This window comes from Heteronotia binoei, chromosome 8 (genome assembly GCF_032191835.1).
Source record: "Heteronotia binoei isolate CCM8104 ecotype False Entrance Well chromosome 8, APGP_CSIRO_Hbin_v1, whole genome shotgun sequence".
Lineage (NCBI taxonomy): Eukaryota > Metazoa > Chordata > Lepidosauria > Squamata > Gekkonidae > Heteronotia > Heteronotia binoei.
The window spans coordinates 125,668,284-125,689,136 of NC_083230.1; the positions used below are offsets into that span (position 1 = coordinate 125,668,284).

Genomic DNA, 20,853 nt, shown 5'->3' on the forward strand with positions numbered 1-20,853 from the left:
TAGCGCTCGTTTCCTGAGAGCGCGGCTACTTTCAGAAAGAGTTCTTGTAGCCAATTTCATAAAGGGTATGTTTAAGAGTATGTTTAAGATCATAAAGAATATGCTCAGGATCATAAAGAGGGCCAACCCAAAATAAATTCCGCTGCAATAGTCTGGAGCAGGAGTCCTGAACGTGGCCTGTCAGTACTTTTCCAGGTGCTTGTCAAGTGGTTTGTTTAAATAAAGTGGGTTTTTCTGTAACGGGAACTCCTTTGCATGTTAGGTCACACACCCCTCATGGAGCCAGTCCTCTCAAAAGCTTGCAAGGCTCTTGCTACAGGACTCTCTGTAAGCTCCAGGAGGATTGGCTACATCAGGGGGGTGTGGCCTAATAGGCAAAGGAGCTCCTGCTAGAATTCCTTACAGGGCCTGTTGGAAGCTCCAGGAGGATTGGCTGCATCAGGGGGTGTGGCCTAACATGCAAAGGAGTTCCTGCTACAAAAAAAAGCCCTGTTTCTTCTTAGAAAGTGCTTGTGCAGTCCCAACGCTCAATTAGGGTTGCCAGGGCCAATTCAAGAAAGATCTGGGGACTTTGGGGGTGGAGCCAGGAGACTTTGGGGGTGGAGCCAAGAGCAAGGTTGGGACAAGCACAATTGAACTCCAAAGGGAGTTCTGGCCATCACATTTAAAGGGACCACACACTTTTAAAATACCATCAGGGGGCATGACCTAATACGCAAATGATTTCCTGCTACAAAAAAAAAGCCTTGATTGGAAATAATGGAGGATGGGGGCACCTTTTTAGAATCGGACCCCCTGAAATTTGGGGGATGTTTTGAGGAAAGGCACCAGGTGACCGTAGCTATGAAACTGAAAGAGGTTTGCTCCTTGGGAGGACAGCTATGGCAAACCTGGGCAGTATAACCAAAAGCAGAGACATCACCCTGCCAACAGAAGTCCGTATAGTCAAGGCAATGGTGTTCCCAGTAGCAATGTAGGGCTGCGAGAGCTGGACCATAAGGAAGGCCGAGCACAGAAGAATAGATGCTTTCGAGCTGTGGTGGTGGAGAAGACTCTTGAGAGTCCCTTGGACTGCAAGAAGATCCAATCAGTCAGTCCTAAGGGAAATCAACCCAGACTGCTCCCTGGAAGATCAGATGCTGAAGCTCCAAACAATGGGCACATCCACAACAAAATAAATGGGCACATCCACAAACCTATTGCCCTTTCACCACACCCCCTCCAGCCTAGAAATAGCAGCTCTCCAGCAGCCCTCGCCTCACTCAATGCACAGCAGCCAAGAAGGTCAGAGCGCCTGCTCCGGCTGCAACGCCACTGAGGATGTTCTCCGCAGCTGAGAACGAAACGCCTGGGAGAAAAACTTTCTCCAGTAGAACACGGCACTTGAGCCCGAAAGATTCTACAAACCCGAATGATGTTACCAGCCGTGAAAACCTGAAATCTTTGACTCCGATACTTTGGCCACCAAATGAGAAGGGAGCACTCCCCGAAGAAGACCCTGATGCTGGGAAGACGGAAGGCCAAAGAAGAAGGGGATGGCAAAAGAGGAGATGGCTGGACAGCGTTACTGATGTAACAAACACGAATTTGAGCAGACTTCGGAGGATGGTGGAAGACAGGAGGGCCTGGCGTAACTTGGTCCATGGGGTCACAAAGAGTCGGACTCGACTGTGCGACTGAACAACAAAAACCAGATTTTATGCTGAAAGTTTGGTGCTGATACCTCAAAAACAGCCCCCCCCCAGAGATCCACAGATTGATTCTCCATGAGGACTGGTCTCCATAGGATATAATGGAGTGTCCTGCTGAGAGCCTTTTGGGACTTGAGAATGGAAACTTACAAGCAGAAAAGGAAACGTGGATCTAAGCTGAATCTATTCCTATGGCACTGAATAAGAATTCTAAGCAAACACTGAAAAAGCGATAATGAAACCACCTGTACCAGAAGGCGTGCCTGTTCGTTGTTGTTACTGCAGCCTCTTGTCTTCATTTGGCTTTAAAGAAGTGACCTTTTCATTTTTGGTACCTTCGGGACCAAGTGAACCCAAGAAACAAGTCACTGTGGGAGCAAAAGAGGCTGGGTCCTTGAAGCTCTACTTCGGTGAAAGGTAGGGTTGCCAATCCCCAGGTGGGGGCAGGGGATCCCCCGGTTTGGAGGCCCCCCCCCCGCTTCAGGGTCATCAGAAAGCGGGGGGGAGGGGAGGGAAATGTCTGCTGGGAACTCTGTTATTCCCTATGGAGATTTATTCAAATAGAAAATAATGGAGAATTGATCCGCGGGTATCTGGGGCTCTGGGGGAGCCTGTTTTTTGAGGTAGAGGCACCAAATTTTCAGTACAGCATCTAGTCCCTCTCCCCAAAATATCCCCCAAGTTTCAAAACGATTGGACCAGGGGGTCCAATTCTATGAGCCCCAAAAGAAGGTGCCCCTATACTTCATTATTTCTTATGGAAGGAAGGCATTGAAAAGGTGTGCCGTTCCTTTAAATGTGATGCCCAGAACTCCCTTTGGAGTTCAATTATGCTTGTCACAGCCTTGATCTCGGCTCCACCCCTAATGTCTCCTGGCTCCACCCCCAAAGTCCCCAGATATTTCTTAAATTGGACTTGGCAACCCTAGTGAAAGGAACTGTAATTGCGTCCCTTCTTCTGTATCATTCAGGAGGGGCATGTACGTATGAAAAGCGATATGATATACTTGTTAAAATATTTTGGTGCCACAGTAAATAGTTTGCGCAAATAGCTTATGCTCCCAACACCTAGAGAGCAGAATTGCACACCTCATAAAGAATGTCCATTGGGTTGCAACAGCTTTTATTGATTTTATGTGTGTTTTTTGTTGTACATCGCCTAGAGCCCGGCGTTTGCCGGGATGAGGCAATTCACAAATTTAATTAATAATAATACTTGAGATTTTACGTGCTTAAAATTGAATTTTTGTGTGCTTAAAACTGAGGTTTATTTGCACGCTGCCAATTCAGTGGCTCCTTATCTCGTTGCCTATTTCACACTGAAACCCTAATGTTTTGTAACCGGAGGACCGGCAACCCTACCTCTCACTGGGACTCAGTGTGGTTTACATACCTACTCAGGGGTGTCAAACACGCAGTTCGGGGGCCGAAGCAGGCCCCCGAGCAACTGGCTGTCATCTGCTTCCTTCTCCCTCTCTCTTGCTTCCTTCCTGCATCACAGCTTGCTTTGCCAGGCTTGCTCATTCGCACAGGAGCTACAGAGCAAAACCTCTATTTTCTCCATTGGCTGAGGCTCCTCACTTGGGAGGGAAGCAGAGGCTTACTTTGCCGGGCGTTCTCAATCCCACAGCAAAGCTACTGAGCCGCGCCTCTCTTCCTTCTATTGGCTGAGGCTCCTCCCCCTCCCAGTCCCTGGGAAAGGAAGCAAAGAGCCACAGCTTCCTTTGCCCAGTTCCCTGGATCCCATGGGAGAAATTTAAAAAAAAAGCGCATCTTTAGTGCTAACATATTAAGCATGTTTTAAGTTTTTTAAAAAATATATTTGTGTTTGTCTATGTTCTTTATAAAATTTATATTTCCGCTACCTAATCTTAAATAGGTACACACATGGCCTGGCCCAGCGAGGACTCATTTATGTCCGTTCCAGCCTTCATACCAAATTAGTGCGAAACCCCTACATTACATAGTTTAGTGGAGTCCAAAATACACTATGGGACATCTAATGAACACTGCAATAGGTGGACTCGATGCAGGGGTGGCCAACGGTAGCTCTCCAGATGTTCTTTGCCTACAACTCCCATCAGCCCCAGCCATTGGCCATGCTGGCTGGGGCTGATGGGAGTTGTAGGCAAAAAAAAACATCTGGAGAGCTACCGTTGGCCACCCCTGGACAGTCCTCTCCTCCCCAAACGCCCTCCCCCATACCAACCCCCGAAACCTCCAGGAATTCCCTAACCTGGAGTTGGCAACGCAATGCAGTTAGCAAAGAGCAACCTGTATGAATAGGAGAGCTGTGCAGAAAGAAAGATATGCAAGAAGGAACGAGCAGAAATAAACAACAAACTGAACGCACGTTGCGTTGGAAATTAATATGTCCCGGAGTCTGCGCAGTGGAGCCTGCCTTGCCCATCCGGAGTCCAAACAGAGATCTCGCCTCTGGTTTCAGTCCGGGATTCGGCCCTGTGAACTACAACTCCCGGCAGGCTTTGCGACGCCGCTGGGCTCTGACGTCTCCTGGAACAATAGGCGCGAGCGGCTGGGCCGGGGCTCTTCTCCGCCCCTCCTCCCGCTCTTCCTGGGCGCAGGGCGCTGCTGGGACTTGTAGTTCAAGGCCGGCTTGCCATGGAGAGGCCGATGTCCAGCGGCTCCTTGCTGGGCGAGATTGGTGAGTGAGGGTCTGTGGGGCTGGGCGAGAGAGGAGGGGAAGGGCGGGGCCTGAGAGGGAAAGAGGGTGGCTGGTGTTTGGGGGAGAGGGTAGGGTTGCCAATCCCCAGGTGGGGGCAGGGGATCCCCCGGTTTGGAGGCCCTCCCCCCGCTTCAGGGTCATCAGAAAGGGGGGGGGAGGGGAGGGAAATGTCTGCTGGGAACTCTTATTATTCCCTAGGGAGATATATTCCCATAGAAAATAATGAAGAATTGATCCGTGGGGCTCTGGGGGGGCTGTTTTTTGAGGTAAAGGCACCAAATTTTCAGTATAGCATCTAGTGCCTCTCCCCAAAGTACCCTCCAAGTTTCAAAAAGATTGGACCAAGGGGTCCAATTCTGTGAGCCCCCAAAGAAGGTGCCCCTATCCTTCATTATTTCCTATGAAAGGAAGGCATTGAAAAGGTGTGCCGTCCCTTTAAATGTGATGGCCAGAACTCCCTTTGGAGTTCAATGATGCTTGTCACAGCCTTGATCTTGGCTCCACCCCTAATGTCTCCTGGCTCCACCCACAAAGTCTCCTGGCTCCACCCCCAAAGTCCCCAGATATTTCTTGAATTGGACTCGGCAACCCTAGGAGGGGGCGCAGACTGCAGAGGGAGGCGCTGGGGTTGCCAATCCCCAGGTGGGGGCGGGGGATCCCGGTTTGGAGGGTCATCAGAAATCAGGAGAGGAGGGAAATGTCTGCTGGGCACTCCATTCTTCCTGATGGAAACCAATTCCGATAGGGTATAACAATGGAGAATTGATGTGTGGGTTTCTGGGGCTCGGGGGGGGGGGGGTGGCTGTTTGTTTTTTTTAAAGGAGGCACCACATTTTCAGCATAGCATCCATCACCTCTCCTCCAAACATCCTCCGAGTTTCAAAAAGATTGGACCAGGGGGTCTAATTTTATGAGCCCCCAAAGAAGGTGCCCCTGTCCTTCATTGGTTCCAATGGAGGCAAAGCATTTAAAAGGTGCACGCTCCCTTTAAATGTGATGGCCAGAACTCCCTTTGGAGTTCAATGATGCTTGTCACACCCTTGTTCCTGGCTCCACCCCAATGTCTCCAGAGAGCCAGTTTGGTGTAGTGGTTAAGTGTGCCGACTCTTATCTGGGAGAACCGGGTTTGATTCCCCACTCCTCCACTTGCACCTGCTGGAATGGCCTTGGGTGAGCCATAGCTCTGGCAGAGGTTGTCCATGAAAGGGCAGCTGCTGGGAGAGCCCTTTCAGCCCCACCCCCCTCACAGGGTGTCTGTTGTGGGGAGAGAAGACATGGGAGATTGTAAGCCGCTCTGAGTCTCTGATTCAGAGAGAAGGGCGGGGTATAAATCTGCAGTTCTTCTTCAGTTCAGCCATCTATCCGTCCATCCTTCATTTTGGGCAGGAGCTCACAAGAGCGGAGCTCCAGAACCTCTAAATTTTTACTGTGCTCTTTCTGCCCCCCCCCCCAAATACCCTTGCTTCTGGGCTCCATTGCTCAACCCCCCCCCCCCCGGTGAGAATTTTGCTTGAGATTTGACAAACTTTCTAATATTTTTCCCCACAAAAAAAATGGGAAAATAACCAAAAGGCAAAAAGCAGACAGATGGAACCCTTCTTCATGCCACTGTGGCCACATAGGAGAAAGTAACTGGGAAAGTATGATGGGAGTAAGATTTTATTATGGCAATTATAATTCAAGAAGCATTTGAAGGGAGATGCTGAGCTGATATACTTTAGTACATGTTCTGGTGATGTCAGGGGGATATGCAAATGAATTGGATAAAAATATGGAGCAGAGGTCCATCAGTGGCTTTTAGCCACAGTATGTATATATGTGTGTGTGTGTGTGTGTGTGTGTGTGTGTGTGTGTGTATGTGTGTGTATATGTATGTGTGCGTTTGTGTGTGTGTGTATATATATATATATATATATATATATATATATATATATATATACACACACACACACACACACACATATATTGGCCACTGTGTGACACAGAGGGCTGGACTGGAGGGGCCATTGGCCTGATCCAACATGGCTTCTCTTACGTTCTTATGTGACACAGAGTGTTGGGCTGGATGGGCCACTGGCCTGATCCAACACGGCTTCTCTTATGTTCTTATGTGACACAGAGTGTTGGACTGGATGGGCCATTGGCCTGATCCAACAGGGCTTCTCTTATGTTCTTATGTGACACAGAGTGTTGGACTTTGATAGGCCACTGGCCTGATCCAACACGGCTTCTCTTATGTTCTTATGTGACACAGAGTGTTGGACTGGATGGGCCATTAGCCTGATCCAACATGCCTTCTCTTCTGTTCTTATGTGACACAAAGTGCTGGACTGGATGGGCCACTGGCCTGATCCAACATGGCTTCTCTTATGTTCTTATGAGTTATGCAAAGGAGTTGTGCTAATGAGCTGTGGCACCTCTTCTACAAAATTTTCTATCTATCTTTTGCATCAGATCAAAGTGAACTCAAGCCCACCAAAGTGTGTCCACAACGAATCCATTTCTTCGACTCTAGTTTTCCTTTTCACTCAGAGAAGGCTGGACATAGCCTTACATTGTTACTAAACCCGATCGGTGCTTTTTAGGCCTTTACCGGTGGACAGATGTGACAAGACAGGTTCCAACAGACTTCCAATGTTGCCTGTTCAATCAGCACAGTGGCTGTGCGCGCGTCCTGGGTTTCTTTCTCTCTCCTGTGTTTACCACCAGCTCTGTGCAAAACATCAGACAGCGGATCCCCGCTCACTTTCTCGTGTCCTCCTTTGCCCTCATGCCATGTGCCTCCTAACAAAACCACATGGTGCCCGTTGTCATAAGAACGTGACACCCGTAGCACTGCTCTTGGTATCTGAGCCAAAGAACAAAAATAAATCATTACAGTCTTCTCACAGCCGGGCGGGCTGTTTGCTTCAACCCTTTCATTCACTAGCCCCCCACAGCCGCCCCCACCCCACGGAAAGAATAAAGTGCTAAGCCGTGGGTACGTAGAAACGTTAAAAGATTGCTATTTTAAATTAGGTTTGCCAATTCCCAGGTGGGAAAACAAACAAAAACCAACTGTGACAAGAAAAAACAAAACCCAAGTCATTTATGGTTTAGAGATTAAAGTTTATATATTGAACATTCTCAATTCAGGCGATAGAAAACACTTTCAAATGAAATCCCGCACATATTTAATCCAAGAAAATCCATTCTGATCAGTCGACTCCTGAAGAAATTCTCAATTCCAGAGGGGTGAAAGAACCTCCTCCTTTCTCACAAACACTCGAGGAGTCCGACCAAAGACGTCGGCTTCTAAGGTAAAAATCACCTCATGTGATCGCTAGGTTGAACCACGTTCCACTGTGGACAGCTTTTTCGAAAGCCAAATGACCAACCTTAACACATCATTCTGTCATACTCTTAATAATGGCCATTCTGAACTCCCTACAACCGTGATATCAGGGGGTGTGGCCTAATATGCAAATGAGTTCCCGCTGGGCGTTCCCTACACAAAGACCCGCGTGAGGCGATGGTGATGTCAGGGGTTGTGGCCTAATATGCAGATGAGTTCCTGCTGGGCTTCTCCTACAAAAAGACCCGCGTGAGACGATGGTAATGCCGGCGTGTGCCCTAATATGCAAATGAGTTCCTGCTGGGCTTTTCCTACAAAAAGACCTGCGTGAGACGATGGTGATCTCGGGGGGGGGGGTGGCCTAACACGCAGATGAGTTCCTGCTGGGCTTCTCCCACAAAAAGACCTGCGTGAGATGATGGTGATTTCAGGGGGTGTGCCCTAATATGCAAATGAGTTCCCGCTGGGCTTTTCCTACAAAAAAGCCCTGGGCAGCATAATCTATTGAGTTATGCTAATGAGTTCCACCACCTGGTTTTCTGCAAAATGACCCCTGCCTCCTGGGGTTTTGCGTCGCTTTTGAGAAATGTCTGTGCTTCCCGTCCAGGTTTCTGGGCTGACCGGACTCCGGTTCACGAAGCAGCTCGGGGCGGAGAGATCCTGGAGCTGCAGCAGCTGATCGAGAACGGCGCCTGCGTCAATCTGGTGACCTTTGACTCCATCACGCCCCTCCACGAGGCCAGCCTGCGTGGCCAGACCCAGTGCGTGAAACTCCTGCTGGCTGCTGGAGCCCAGGTGGGTGGCTGCAAAAGGAAGGGGTCGGGTCGGGGTGTGTGTGTGTGTGTGTGTGTGTGTATATATATATATATATATATATATAATTTTTTTTTGGCCACTGTGTGACACAGAGTGTTGGACTGGATGGACCATTGGCCTGATCCAACATGGCTTCTCTTATGTTCTTATGTTCTCAGCCTCACCTACTTCACAGGGTGTCTGTTGTAGGGGAAGGGAAGGAGAGTGTAAGCCGCTCTGAGTGAACGGCAAGGTATAAATCCATTTCTTCTTCTCCTTCTTCTCCTTCTCTTCCTTCTTTCTCATCCTCCTCTTCTTTTCCTCCCTCTCCTCTTCTCCTCCAACCCTCCCCCTCCTCCTCATCTCTTCATCCTCCTTGTCCTCCCTCTCCCCCTCCTCTTTTTTTTCTCCTTCTTTTTCCTCCTCCTTCTCTTCATTGTCCTCTTCCACCTCTTCTCCTCATCTCTCCTCCCCCTTCTCCTCATCTCCTCCTCCTCCTTGTCCTCCCTCTCCCCTCCTCTTCTCCCTTCTTCTTTCTCCTCCTCCGTCTCCTCATTGTCCTCCTCCACCTCTTCTCCTTCCCTCCTCCTCCTCCTCATCTCCTCCTTCTTGTCCTTCCACTCCTCCCTCCTCTTCTTCTCTTTTCTTCTTTCTCCTCCTCCTCCTCATTGTCCTCCTCCTTCTCCTCCTCCCCTCTCCCTCCCCCTCATCTCCTCCTCTTTGTCCTCCCTCTCCCCCTCCTCTTCTTCTTCTCCTTTCTTCTTTCTCCTCCGCATTGTTCTCCTCCAACTCTTCTCTTGCTTCTCCGACTCCCCTCCCCCTCATCTCCTCCTTGTCCTCCCTCTCCCCCTCCTCTTCTTCTTCTCCTTTCTTCTTTCTCTTCCTCCTTCTCCTCATTGTCCTCCTCCCCTCTTCCTCCTCTTCTTCTTCTTCTCCTTTCTTCTTTCTCCTCCTTCTTCTTTCTTCCTTCTTCTCCTCCTTCATCAGGGGTTCCCAACATAATGCTTGTGGGCACCATGGTACCCGACACATTTCCTGGTCCCTGCCAAGTGTTTTCAGAAAGTGGGTGGGGCCAGGTGTGATTCTTGTCCAGTAAGGCTTCTGACTGGCCACTAGAAATTTTATTGGCTGTGAAGATTTTGTGAAAACATGCCTCTGGCAACAGCAGCCCCTGGAGCACAGGGCTCTTCACTGTGAGCTGGAGGTAAGCTGCAGCAGCCATTTTGTGGCTGGCTGCTCCTTCTGCTGTGGCGGCCATTTTGTGGCTGTGACCACCATGCTGTGTGAGAATTCCAAAGGTGCCCACAGGCTCAAAAATGTTGGGGGGCACAAAAGTAGGAAAAAAACGCAACGCACATCAGACTGTAAACCAGTTGAGCCAGTTGGGTGTAGCGGTCAAGATATCTCTCTTGGTCAGTCTCCTCCAGTTCACACCCCCATCAACTTGTATTTCTAGTTAGAATTTATGGCCCTGAGGTGCCTCACTTTGCCCTTGGCCATGTCGAACCTCATTGGCCCCATGGACGCCCGCTCGCCCAGCCTCGACGGAGCCCTTTACAATATTGCTGACAGGTCTTTCCTGTCACCCCAGGTGGATGCCAGAAACATTGACGGCAGCACCCCGCTCTGCGACGCCTGTGCCTCAGGGAGCATCGAGTGCGTGAAAGTCTTGCTCTCCCACGGGGCGAAGGTCAACCCACCCCTCTACACGGCCTCCCCCCTCCACGAGGCCTGCATGAATGGTAAGTAGAGGGGGCAGTCCTCCCAGCTTGGTAGGGGGAGCTGACAGTTCATCCCACTGCAAGTGCTGGGTTGCCATCCAGCAGGGGGATTTGGAGGACGTTCCTTGGGATGGGCAGGGATGTCATATGACGTCCCTGACGTGATGACACCACTCTGAAGAGTGGCTTCAGTTTGCTGAGTGCCTCCAGTAAGAAGAAGAAGAAGAATTGCAGATTTATGCCCTGCCCTTCTCTCTGAATCAGAGACTCAGAGCGGCTCACCATCTCCTGTATCTTCTCCCCCCACAACAGACACCCTGTGAGGGGGGTGAGGCTGAGAGGGCTCTCCCAGCAGCTGCCCTTGCAAGGACAACCTCTGCTAGAGCTCTGGCTGACCCAAGGCCATTCCAGCAGCTGCAACTGGAGGAGTGGGGAATCCAACCTGGTTCTCCCAGATAAGAGAGCTCTGGCTGACCCAAGGCCATTGCAGCAGCTGCAACTGGAGGAGTGGGGAAACCAACCTGGTTCTCCCAGATAAGAGAGCTCTGGCTGACCCAAGGCCATTGCAGCAGCTGCAAGTGTAGGAGTGGGGAATCCAACCTGGTTCTCCCAGATAAGAGAGCTCTGGCTGACCCAAGGCCATGCCAGCAGCTGCAAGTGGAGGAGGGGGGCAGTAAACGCGGTTCTCTTGAATAAGAGTCCATGCACTCAACCACTGTACCAAACTAGCTCTCAAGAAGAAGATTGTAGATTTATACCCTGCCCTTCTCTCTGAATGAGAATCTCAGAGTGGTCACAGTCTCCTTTACCTTCCTCCCCCACAACAGACACCCTGTGAGCTGGGTGGGGCCGAGAGAGCTCTGACAGAAGCTTCCCTTTCAAGGACAGTGGGGAATCAAACTTGGTTCTCCCAGATAAGAATCCACGCACACTTCACCACTACACCAAACTGGCTGTCTTAAGTGAGAGCCAGTTTGGTGTAGTGGTGAAGTGCGTGGAACTCCTATCTGGGAGAACAGGTTTTGATTCCCCACTCCTCAGCTTGGAGCTGCTGGAATGGCCTTGGGTCAGCCCCAGCTATCGCAGGAGTTGTCCACGAAAGGGCAGCTTCTGTCAGAGCTCTCTGAGCCCTACCCACCTCACAGGGTGTCTGTCGTGGCGGGAGAAGAGATAGGAGACTGTGAGCCGCTCTGAGTCTCTGATTCAGGGAGAACGGCGGGGTATAAATCTACAGTCTTCTTCTGTGGCAGCCATTTTGTGGCTATGGTTGCCACACCGTGTCAGAAACCCAAGGGTGCCCACAGGCTCAAAATTTATTTATTTATTTGAAATAAACAAACTGAAACTTTTTCCGAGAACTGTCGCTTTGATGTCCGGAAATCTGTGTTCCTGAGGAAGGGAAATGTTTTACTAAATGATTTGGAGCCTCTCTCTGGCCAGCCACTTCTGTGCATATCCACAACAATATGGATGTCTTGAGTAGGGCGTCCACACCCCCGGGCACTGGTGGAGGTAGGGAGAGGTAGGGTTGCCGACTCCAAGTTGGGAGACTCCCAGAAATTTGTGACTGAAGGACAGGGACCAAAGCGGGTTATAAAGCAGGGGTGGTTAAACTCGCTTGGCGTAGAAAGCACACAGATGTTTGAGAGTCACAAGACATGAATGTCAGATGTTGGAGGGAGGGAGGGAAGGAAGGAAGGAAGGAAAATGGATGGTGGGAGGAAGAAGGTAGAGTTGGAGAGAAAGCAGCTTTAACTTTAAATGTATTCTCCAAGCCGCTAGCTGACTTGGCTTGGAGCAGTGATTAAAAGAGACAAAAGAAGAAGAAGAAGACTGCAGCTTTGTACCCCGCCCTTCTCTCTGAATCAGAGTCTCAGAGCGGCTCACAATCTCCTTTACCTTCCTCCCCCCCACAACAGACACCCTGTGAGGTAGATGAAGATATTGGATTTATATCCCGCCCTCCACTCCGAAGAGTCTCAGAGCGGCTCACAATCTCCTTTACCTTCCTCCCCTCCACAACAGACACCCTGTGAAGTAGATGAAGATATTCGATTTATATCCCGCCCTCCACTCCGAAGAGTCTCAGAGCGGCTCACAATCTCCTTTCCCTTCCTCCCCCCAACAGACAACCTGTGAGGTAGATGAAGATATTGGATTTATATCCCGCCCTCCACTCCGAAGAGTCTCAGAGCGGCTCACAATCTCCTTTCCCTTCCTCCCCCACAACAGACACCCTGTGAGGTAGATGAAGATATTGGATTTATATCCCGCCCTCCACTCCGAAGAGTCTCAGAGCGGCTCACAATCTCCTTTCCCTTCCTCCCCCCAACAGACAACCTGTGAGGTAGATGAAGATATTGGATTTATATCCCGCCCTCCACTCCGAAGAGTCTCAGAGTAGCTCACAATCTCCTTTCCCTTCCTCCCCCACAACAGACACCCTGTGAGGTAGATGAAGATATTGGATTTATATCCCGCCCTCCACTCCGAAGAGTCTCAGAGCGGCTCGCAATCAAACCCATTTCTCCCACATAAAGAGTCTGCACACTTCACCACGACACCAAATGCCTCCTCCAAGCCAGCCAACAGGGCGGTGGGGGCTTTGCGAGCCACACAATTCATGTGAAAGAGGCTCCTGAGCCACAGTTCAGCCACTCCCGTTATAAAGCGATAGAATCCAGCCTCTAACGCAGCATCTAATTCAGCCTCTAACGCAGGCTCTAATGCTTCCGTTTTCTCCTGGGGAACTGATCTCTGCAGTCTGGAGATGAGCTGTAATTCTGGGGGTTCTCCAGGTCCCTCCTGGAGGCTGGCATCCCTGTTTCTTGAGTCTTGCAGGCTTGTAGAGCAGGTGTGGGCGGTGCCTTCCTTCTCTCTAGCAGGAATTCTAGCAGGAGCTCCTTTGCATATTAGGCTACACACACCTCATGTAGCCAATCCTGCAAGAGCTTATAAAAAGAGCCTTGTAAGCTCTTGGACCATTGGCTACCTACATCAGGGGTGCGTGGCCTAATATACAAAGGAGCTCCTGCTAGAATTCCACCCCTGCTTCTCTCCATAGGCCCATCTGTGTCTTTTGATGCTCTTTGTTAATTTTGGTCTCCTCTTTCCTTGCTTAAGGCAGCGCCGACTGCGTACAACTTCTCATCGATGTGGGAGCGAACCTGGAAGCCCACGACTGCCATTTTGGAACCCCTTTGCACGTGGCCTGTGCCAGAGAGCACCTGGATTGCGTGAAAGTGTTGCTCAACGCAGGTGCGAGACTTTTTTCCTCTTCCGCAGGCTCAGAATCAGCAAAACATAGAGCTGGACATCAAGGGTCAGTTGGGTGTAGCGGTTAAGCATGCGGAGTCTCATCTGGGAGAACTGGGTTTGATTCCCCACTCGTCCACTTGCAGCTGTTGGAATGGCCTTGAGTCAGCCATACCTCTTGCAGAGCTGTCCTTGAAAGGGAAGCTTCTGTCAGAGCTCTCTCAGCCCCGCCCACCTCACAGGGTGCGTGTTGTTGGGGGAGGAAGGTAAAGGAGACTGTGACCACTCTGAGACTCTGATTCAGAGGGAAGAGCGGGGTATAAATCTATGGTCTTCTTCTTGAGAGTCAGTTTGGTGTAGTGGTTAAGCACGCAAACTCTCATCTGGGAGAACCAGGTTTGATTCCTCGTCCACTTGCACCAGCTGGTGTGACCTTGGGTCAGCCCTAGCTCTCGCAAGAGTTGTCCTTGAAAAGGGCAGCTTCTGTCAGAGCTCTCTCAGCCCCACCTACCTCACAGGGGGAAGGTAAAAGAGATTGTGACCACTCTGAGACTCTGAGATTCAGAGTACAGGGCAGGATATAAATAGGGTTGCCAAGTCCAATTAAATACCTGGGGACTTTGGGGGTGGAGCCAGGAGACTTAGAAGAAGAAGAAGATATTGGATTTATATCCCGCCCTCCACTCCGAAGAATCTCAGAGCGGCTCACAATCTCCTTTCCCTTCCTCCCCCACAACAGACACCCTGTGAGGTAGATGAAGATATTGGATTTATATCCTGCCCTCCACTCCAAAGAGTCTCAGAGGGGCTCACAATCTCCTTTCCCTTCCTCCCCCACAACAGACACCCTGTGAGGTAGATGAAGATATTGGATTTATATCCCGCCCTCCACTCCGAAGAGTCACAGAGCAGCTCACAATCTCCTTTCCCTTCCTCCCCCACAACAGACACCCTGTGAGGTGGGTGGGGCTGAGAGGGCTCTCACAGCAGCTGCCCTTTCAAGGACAGAGTCTCAGAGCAGCTCACAATCTCCTTTCCCTTCTTCCCCCACAACAGACACCCTGTGAGGTGGGTGGGGCTGGAGAGGGCTCTCACAGCAGCTGCCCTTTCAAGGACAACCTCTGCCAGAGCTATGGCTGACCCAAGGCCATTCCAGCAGCTGCAAGTGGAGGAGTGGGGAATCAAACCTGGTTCTCCTAGATAAGAGTGCACACTTAACCACTACACCAAGATGGCTCTCCACTTTGGGGGTGGAGCTAGGAGCAAAGTGGCAACAAGCATACTTGAATTCCAAAGGGAGTTCTGGCCATCTCATTTCAAGGGACCGCACACCTTTTAAATGCCTCCATTGGAAATAATGGATAGAGGAACCTTCTTTGGAGGCTCATAGAATTGGACCCCCTGGTCCAATCGTTTTTAAACCTGGAGGGTATTTTGAGGAGAAGCACTGAATGCTATGCTGCAAATTTGATGCCTCTACCTCAAAAAACAGCCCTCCCAGAGCCCCAAATACCGGCAGATCAATTCTCCATTATACCCTATGGGAATCGGTTTCCGTAGGGAATAATGGAGTGCCCAGCAGACGTTTCCCCTCCCACTTTCTGATGGCCTCCAAACAGGGGGATCCCCTGGCCCCACCTGGAGATTGGCAGCCCTAGGTATAAATCCAATTCTTTTTCTACTTCTTCTTCTCTCCTCTCTGTTGAGGAGGGGGTGGGGCCATGGACAGGTCGCCCCCCCCCCAGTGCAGCTGCCCCTGTTGCCCCTTGGCTGAGACCACCCCTGTGAGACTTCTTCCCACCCACAAAGAGGTCAACGAATTCCAAGGCGTAACGTGAACCGAACTGCGAACCCAACAACGGATGGACTCTGAGTTGTTTGTGTGCTGGACTCAAGCAGAAAAAGGTGTCGTGGATCTGGGATTCGATGCCGTTCTGGGAACTGCTGTTGCGAACGCTGCACTTGGTTTTGCTGTAAACCGAACTCTTGTGACGCCTTAAAGATTAACCCAGTTTTTTATTTGAATGTAACCTTTCGTGAACTAGAGCCAACTTTGTCTAACCAGGAGGCAATAGGCCATGAAAGCTTGTGCTGGAATAAAAATCTGTGCATCTTTAAGGTGCCGAGAGAGCAGGGCTTTTTTTGTAGCGGGAACTCCTTTGCTTACTAGGCTACACCCCCCTGATGTAGCCAATCCGCCAAGAGTTTACAGCAGCCTTTCCCATTTGCAGGGTCGCGGCCCAATACCGGGCCACGCAGGCCTCAATGCTGGGTCGCCAGGGGCAGCCCAACAGCCCCCGCCTCTCCCTTCTCTATTTATCTTTGGCGCTGTACGCCGCGCTGTGCTCCAGTCTCTGCTCCCCACTCCACCGCCACCGCCTGTAGCACTCAGAGAGCGCGCCAGAGACTGTGCGCTGGCCAGAAGCCTTCCCTCATCCCTCTCTGATGTTTGGAAACATCAGAGAGGGCGGGGATGATCAGGGAGCGATACTGAGACTGCGTGCTGGCCAGAAGCCTTCCCCTGTTCGGAAACATCAGAGAGGGCAGGGACGATCAGGGAGCGATACTGAGACTGTGTGCTGGCCAGAAGCCTTCCCCTGTTCGGAAACATCAGAGAGGGCAGGGACGATCAGGGAGTGATACTGAGACTGCGTGCTGGCCAGAAGCCTTCCCCTGTTCGGAAACATCAGAGAGGGCAGGGACGATCAGGAAGTGATACTGAGATTGCGTGCTGGCCAGAAGCCTTCCCCCGTTCGGAAACATCAGAGAGGGCAGGGACGATCAGGGAGCAATACTGAGACTGTGTGCTGGCCAGAAGCCTTCCCTCATCCCTCTCTGATGTTCGGAAACATCAGAGAGGGCAGGGACGTTCAGGGAGTGATACTGAGACTGCGTGCTGGCCAGAAGCCTTCCCCCGTTCAGAAACATCAGAGAGGGCAGAGACGATCAGGGAGCGATACTGAGACTGCGTGCTGGCCAGAAGCCTTTCCCCGTTCAGAAACATCAGAGAGGGCAGGGACGATCAGGGAGCGATACTGAGACTGTGTGCTGGCCAGAAGCCTTGTCCCACTCTAATGTTGGGAAACATCAGAGAGCGCAGGAACGATCAGGGAGTGATACTGAGACTAGAAGCCTTCCCTCGTCCCACTCTGATGTTCGGAAACATCAGAGAGGGCAGGGACGATCAGGGAGTGATACTGAGACTGTGTGCTGGCCAGAAGCCTTCCCTCGTCCCACTCTGATGTTCGGAAACATCAGAGACGGTGGGGATGATCAGGGAGTGATACTGAGACTGCGCGCTGGCCAGGAGCCTTACTCCGTCCCTCTCTGATGTTCGGAAACATCAGAGAGGGCAGGGACGATCAGGGAGTGATACTGAGACTGCGTGCTGGCTAGAAGCTTTCCCTTATCCCACTCTGATGTTTGGAAACATCAGAGAGGGCAGGGACGATCAGGGAGTGATACTGAGACTGTGTGCTGGACAGAAGCCTTCCCTTGTCCCACTCTGATGTTCGGAAACATCAGAGAGGGTGGGGATGATCAGGGAGTGATACTGAGACTGCGCGCTGGCCAGGAGCCTTACTCCGTCCCTCTCTGATGTTCGGAAACATCAGAGAGGGCAGGGACGATCAGGGAGTGATACTGAGACTGTGTGCTGGCTAGAAGCCTTCCCTTGTCCCACTCTGATGTTTGGAAACATCAGAGAGGGCAGGGACGATCAGGGAGTGATACTGAGACTGTGTGCTGGACAGAAGCCTTCCCTCGTCCCACTTTGATGTTCGGAAACATCAGAGAGGGCGGGGGCGATCAGGGAGTGATACTGAGACTGCGCGCTGGCCAGGAGCCTTTCTCCGTCCCTCTCTGATGTTCGGAAACATCAGAGAGGGCAGGGACGATCAGGGAGTGATACTGAGACTGCGTGCTGGACAGAAGCCTTCCCTTGTCCCACTCTGATGTTCGGAAACATCAGAGAGGGTGGGGATGATCAGGGAGTGATACTGAGACTGCGCGCTGGCCAGGAGCCTTACTCCGTCCCTCTCTGATGTTTGGAAACATCAGAGAGGGCGGGGAAAGCTCCTGGCCAGCACGCAGTCTCAGTATCCCTCCCTGATCGTCCTCCGCCCGGACCACAGGGAAAGAACTGGGCCACGGGGCGGTGTAGGGAGCGAGTTTGGGGAACTCTGGGTTATAGGGCTCTTCGTACAGCGCCTGCTGTAAGCTCCAGCAGGATTGGCTGCATCAGGGGTGTGTGGCCTAATAGGCAAAGGAGGTCCTGCTAGAATTCCTTACAGGGCTCTTCGTACAGCGCCTGCTGTAAGCTCCAGCAGGATTGGCTGCATCAGGGGTGTGTGGCCTAATAGGCAAAGGAGGTCCTGCTACCAAAAAAGCCCTGCACCAGAGCCGGGTTTACATTTGCTGCAATGGATGTGCACACGGCTACCTGTTGTTACATCGTTGTTCTGTGTAGCTGATGGTCAAACTGGCTTCTATGCACCACATCGTATGCCTCATCTTAAAACGTGGAATTCACTGCCAGAGACTGTAGTAATGGCTGTAGGCGTAGATAGTTTTCAAAGGGGATTAGAGAGATTCGTGGTCTGTTAGTGGCTACCAGCCATGGGGAGTAGAAGGAACTTCCATGTTCAGAAGCAGCCGACCTCTGAATCTCAGGGCCAAGAGGCAATACCAAAGGAAGGCCTCGGCCTCTCTGCCCTGTTGCTGGCCCTCCAGAGGAACTGATTGGCCATTATGGGAGACAGGAGGATGGACTAGATGGACCCTCCATGGTCTGATCCAGCAGGGCTCTTTTGATGTTCTTATGAAGGCCTCAGCCTCTCTGCCCTGTTGTTGGCCCTCCAGAGGAACTGGCTGGCCACTGTGTGAGACAGGATGCTGGACTAGATGGACCCTCACTGGTCTGATCCAACAGGGCTCTTCTGATGTTCTTTTAAAGGCCTCAGCCTCTCTGCCCTGTTGTTGTCCACTGTGTGAGACAGGAGGCTGGATTAGATGGACCCTCCTTGGTCTGATCCAGCAGGGCTCTTCTGATGTTCTTATGAAGGCCTTGGCCTCTCTGCCCTGTTGTTGGCCTTCCAGAGGAACTGATTGGCATCTGTGTGAGACAGGAGTCTGGACCTGGTCTGACCCAAAAGGGCTCTTCTGACGTTCTCATGAAGGCCTCAGCTTCCTCCACATGTGATCATGGGTCAGTCCCTGTTCTTTCAGAGCTCTTTCAGCCCCACCTACTCCACAGCAGTGTTCCCTCTAAGCTGAGTTAGTGTGAGCCAACTCACCATTTTTTAACCTCCAGCTCGCCCATTTTTGTCTTAGCTCAGGAAGGAAGCTAATTTATGCAGTAGCTTGAAAGGGCAGCTTCTGGGAGAGCTCTCTCAGCTCCACCCACCTCACAGGGTGTCTGTTGTGGATGGGGGGGGGGGGAGGGAAGGTAAAGGAGTTTGTAGGCCGCTCTGAGACACTGAGATCCAGAGTATAGGGTGGGATATAAGTCCAATGAAGAGCCCCAGTACTGCAGTCAGAGCCTTCTGCTCACGACCTGAGTTCGATCCCATTGGAAGCTGGGTTCAGGTAGCCGGCTCCAGGTTGACTCAGCCTTCCATCCTTCTGAGGTCGGTCAAATGAGTCCCCAGCTTGGCTGGGGGAAAAGCGTAGATGACTGGGGTAGGCAAGGGCAGACCACCCCGTAAAAAGCCTGCTGTGAAAACATCGTGATGTGACGTCACCCCCGAGTCGGGAACGACCGGTGCTTGCACAAGAGTCTGCCTTTACCTTTTTTTTTTTTAATAAATCCAATTTCCTCCTCCTCCTCCTCGTTTCCCCCTTTGTGTTGCCAGGTGCCAACGTGAACGCCGCCAAGCTTCACGAGACTGCCCTCCACCACGCCGCCAAAGTGAAGAACGCCGATCTGGTGGAGATGCTGGTGGAATTCGGAGGGAATCTCTACGCCAGGGACAATCGAGGAAAGAAACCTGCTGACTACAGCTGGCGCAACAGCCCCACCGCGAAGTGCTTTGAGTATCATGAAAGTGAGTGGCGGGGAACTCCAGACGCTTCCCTGTGGTTCGCTATAATGTCCTTGAGTGTGTCAAAGTGAATCTGCAGTCGTGTTTCACTCAGTTGCTTGTTACGTTATTAAAGCTCCATCAGTGGCTATTAGCCACAAGGTATAGGTGGGACACTCTGTCTGGGGCAGTGATGCTCTGTCTTCTTGGTGCTTGGGAGGCGCAACAGTGGGAGGGCTTCCGGAGTTCTGGCCCTCTGATGGACCTCCTGATGGCACCTGGGGTTTTTTGGCCACTGTGTGACACAGAGTGTTGGACTGGAGGGGCCACTGGCCTAATCCAACATGGCTTCTATTATGTTCTTACGTGACACAGAGGGTTGGACTGGAGGGGCCACTGGCCTGATCCAACATGGCTTCTCTTATGTTCTTACGTGACACAGAGGGTTGGACTGGATGGGCCATTGGCCTGATCCAACATGGCTTCTCTTATGTTCTTACGTGACACAGAGTGTTGGACTGGATGGGCCATTGGCCTGATGCAACATGGCTTCTCTTATGTTCTTACGTGACACAGAGGGTTGGACTGGATGGGCCATTGGCCTGATGCAACATGGCTTCTCTTATGTTCTTACGTGACACAGAGGGTTGGACTGGATGGGCCATTGGCCTGATCCAACATGGCTTCTCTTATGTTCTTACGTGACACAGAGGGTTGGACTGGAGGGGCCACTGGCCTGATCCAACATGGCTTCTCTTATGTTCTTACGTGACACAGAGGGTTCGACTGGAGGGGCCATTGGCCTGATCCAACATGGCTTCTCTTATGTTCTTACGTGACACAGAGGGTTGGACTGGAGGGGCCACTGGCCTGATCCAGCATGGCTTCTCTTATGTTCTTATGGCCCTGATGGTGGACCTCCTGATGGCACCTGGGTTTTGCCCACTGTGTGACACAGAACACAGGACTGGATGGGCCATCTCCCCCTTTCTCTTTTGCAGAGACGCCCCTGACGCTCTCCCAGCTCTGCCGCCTCAGCCTTCGGAGAGCCTTCGGCCCGCGGGCCCTGAAGAGGATCGGCCAGCTGCAGATTCCTCAACGGTTTTATCGACTTCCTCTCCTACCAGTGACGATTGAGGGAAAGGTGCCGTCGAGAAGCTGCAGCCGGCAGCTCAGAATTTTCGGGTACCGTCACCTTCCCTAGGAGACCTCTCATCCTTTTTGATGCTATGGATGTACCTGCTGTGAAGCTGCCGGGGGTTTAAGGTTCTCCGTTGCAGCCTGATTCTCAAGTATTAATATAGCACTTTGCCGCAGGCTGAAACGGCCCCCTGGACTTCAGCATTTCTTG

General features: G+C 51.5%; 1 protein-coding gene across 1 annotated transcript; it reads left to right on the plus strand.

Moving 5' to 3' along the window:
• The first annotated feature begins 4,266 nt into the window (after window positions 1-4,266).
• ASB13 (ankyrin repeat and SOCS box containing 13) lies at window positions 4,267-20,647 on the plus strand. Its single transcript, XM_060244624.1, is given in 7 exon segments — window positions 4,267-4,356; window positions 8,319-8,506; window positions 10,098-10,248; window positions 13,351-13,485; window positions 19,335-19,526; window positions 20,504-20,604; window positions 20,606-20,647. Coding segments are annotated over 7 exon segments (837 nt in total). The 5' UTR covers window positions 4,267-4,313; the 3' UTR covers window positions 20,633-20,647.
• The last annotated feature ends 206 nt before the right edge of the window (window positions 20,648-20,853 follow it).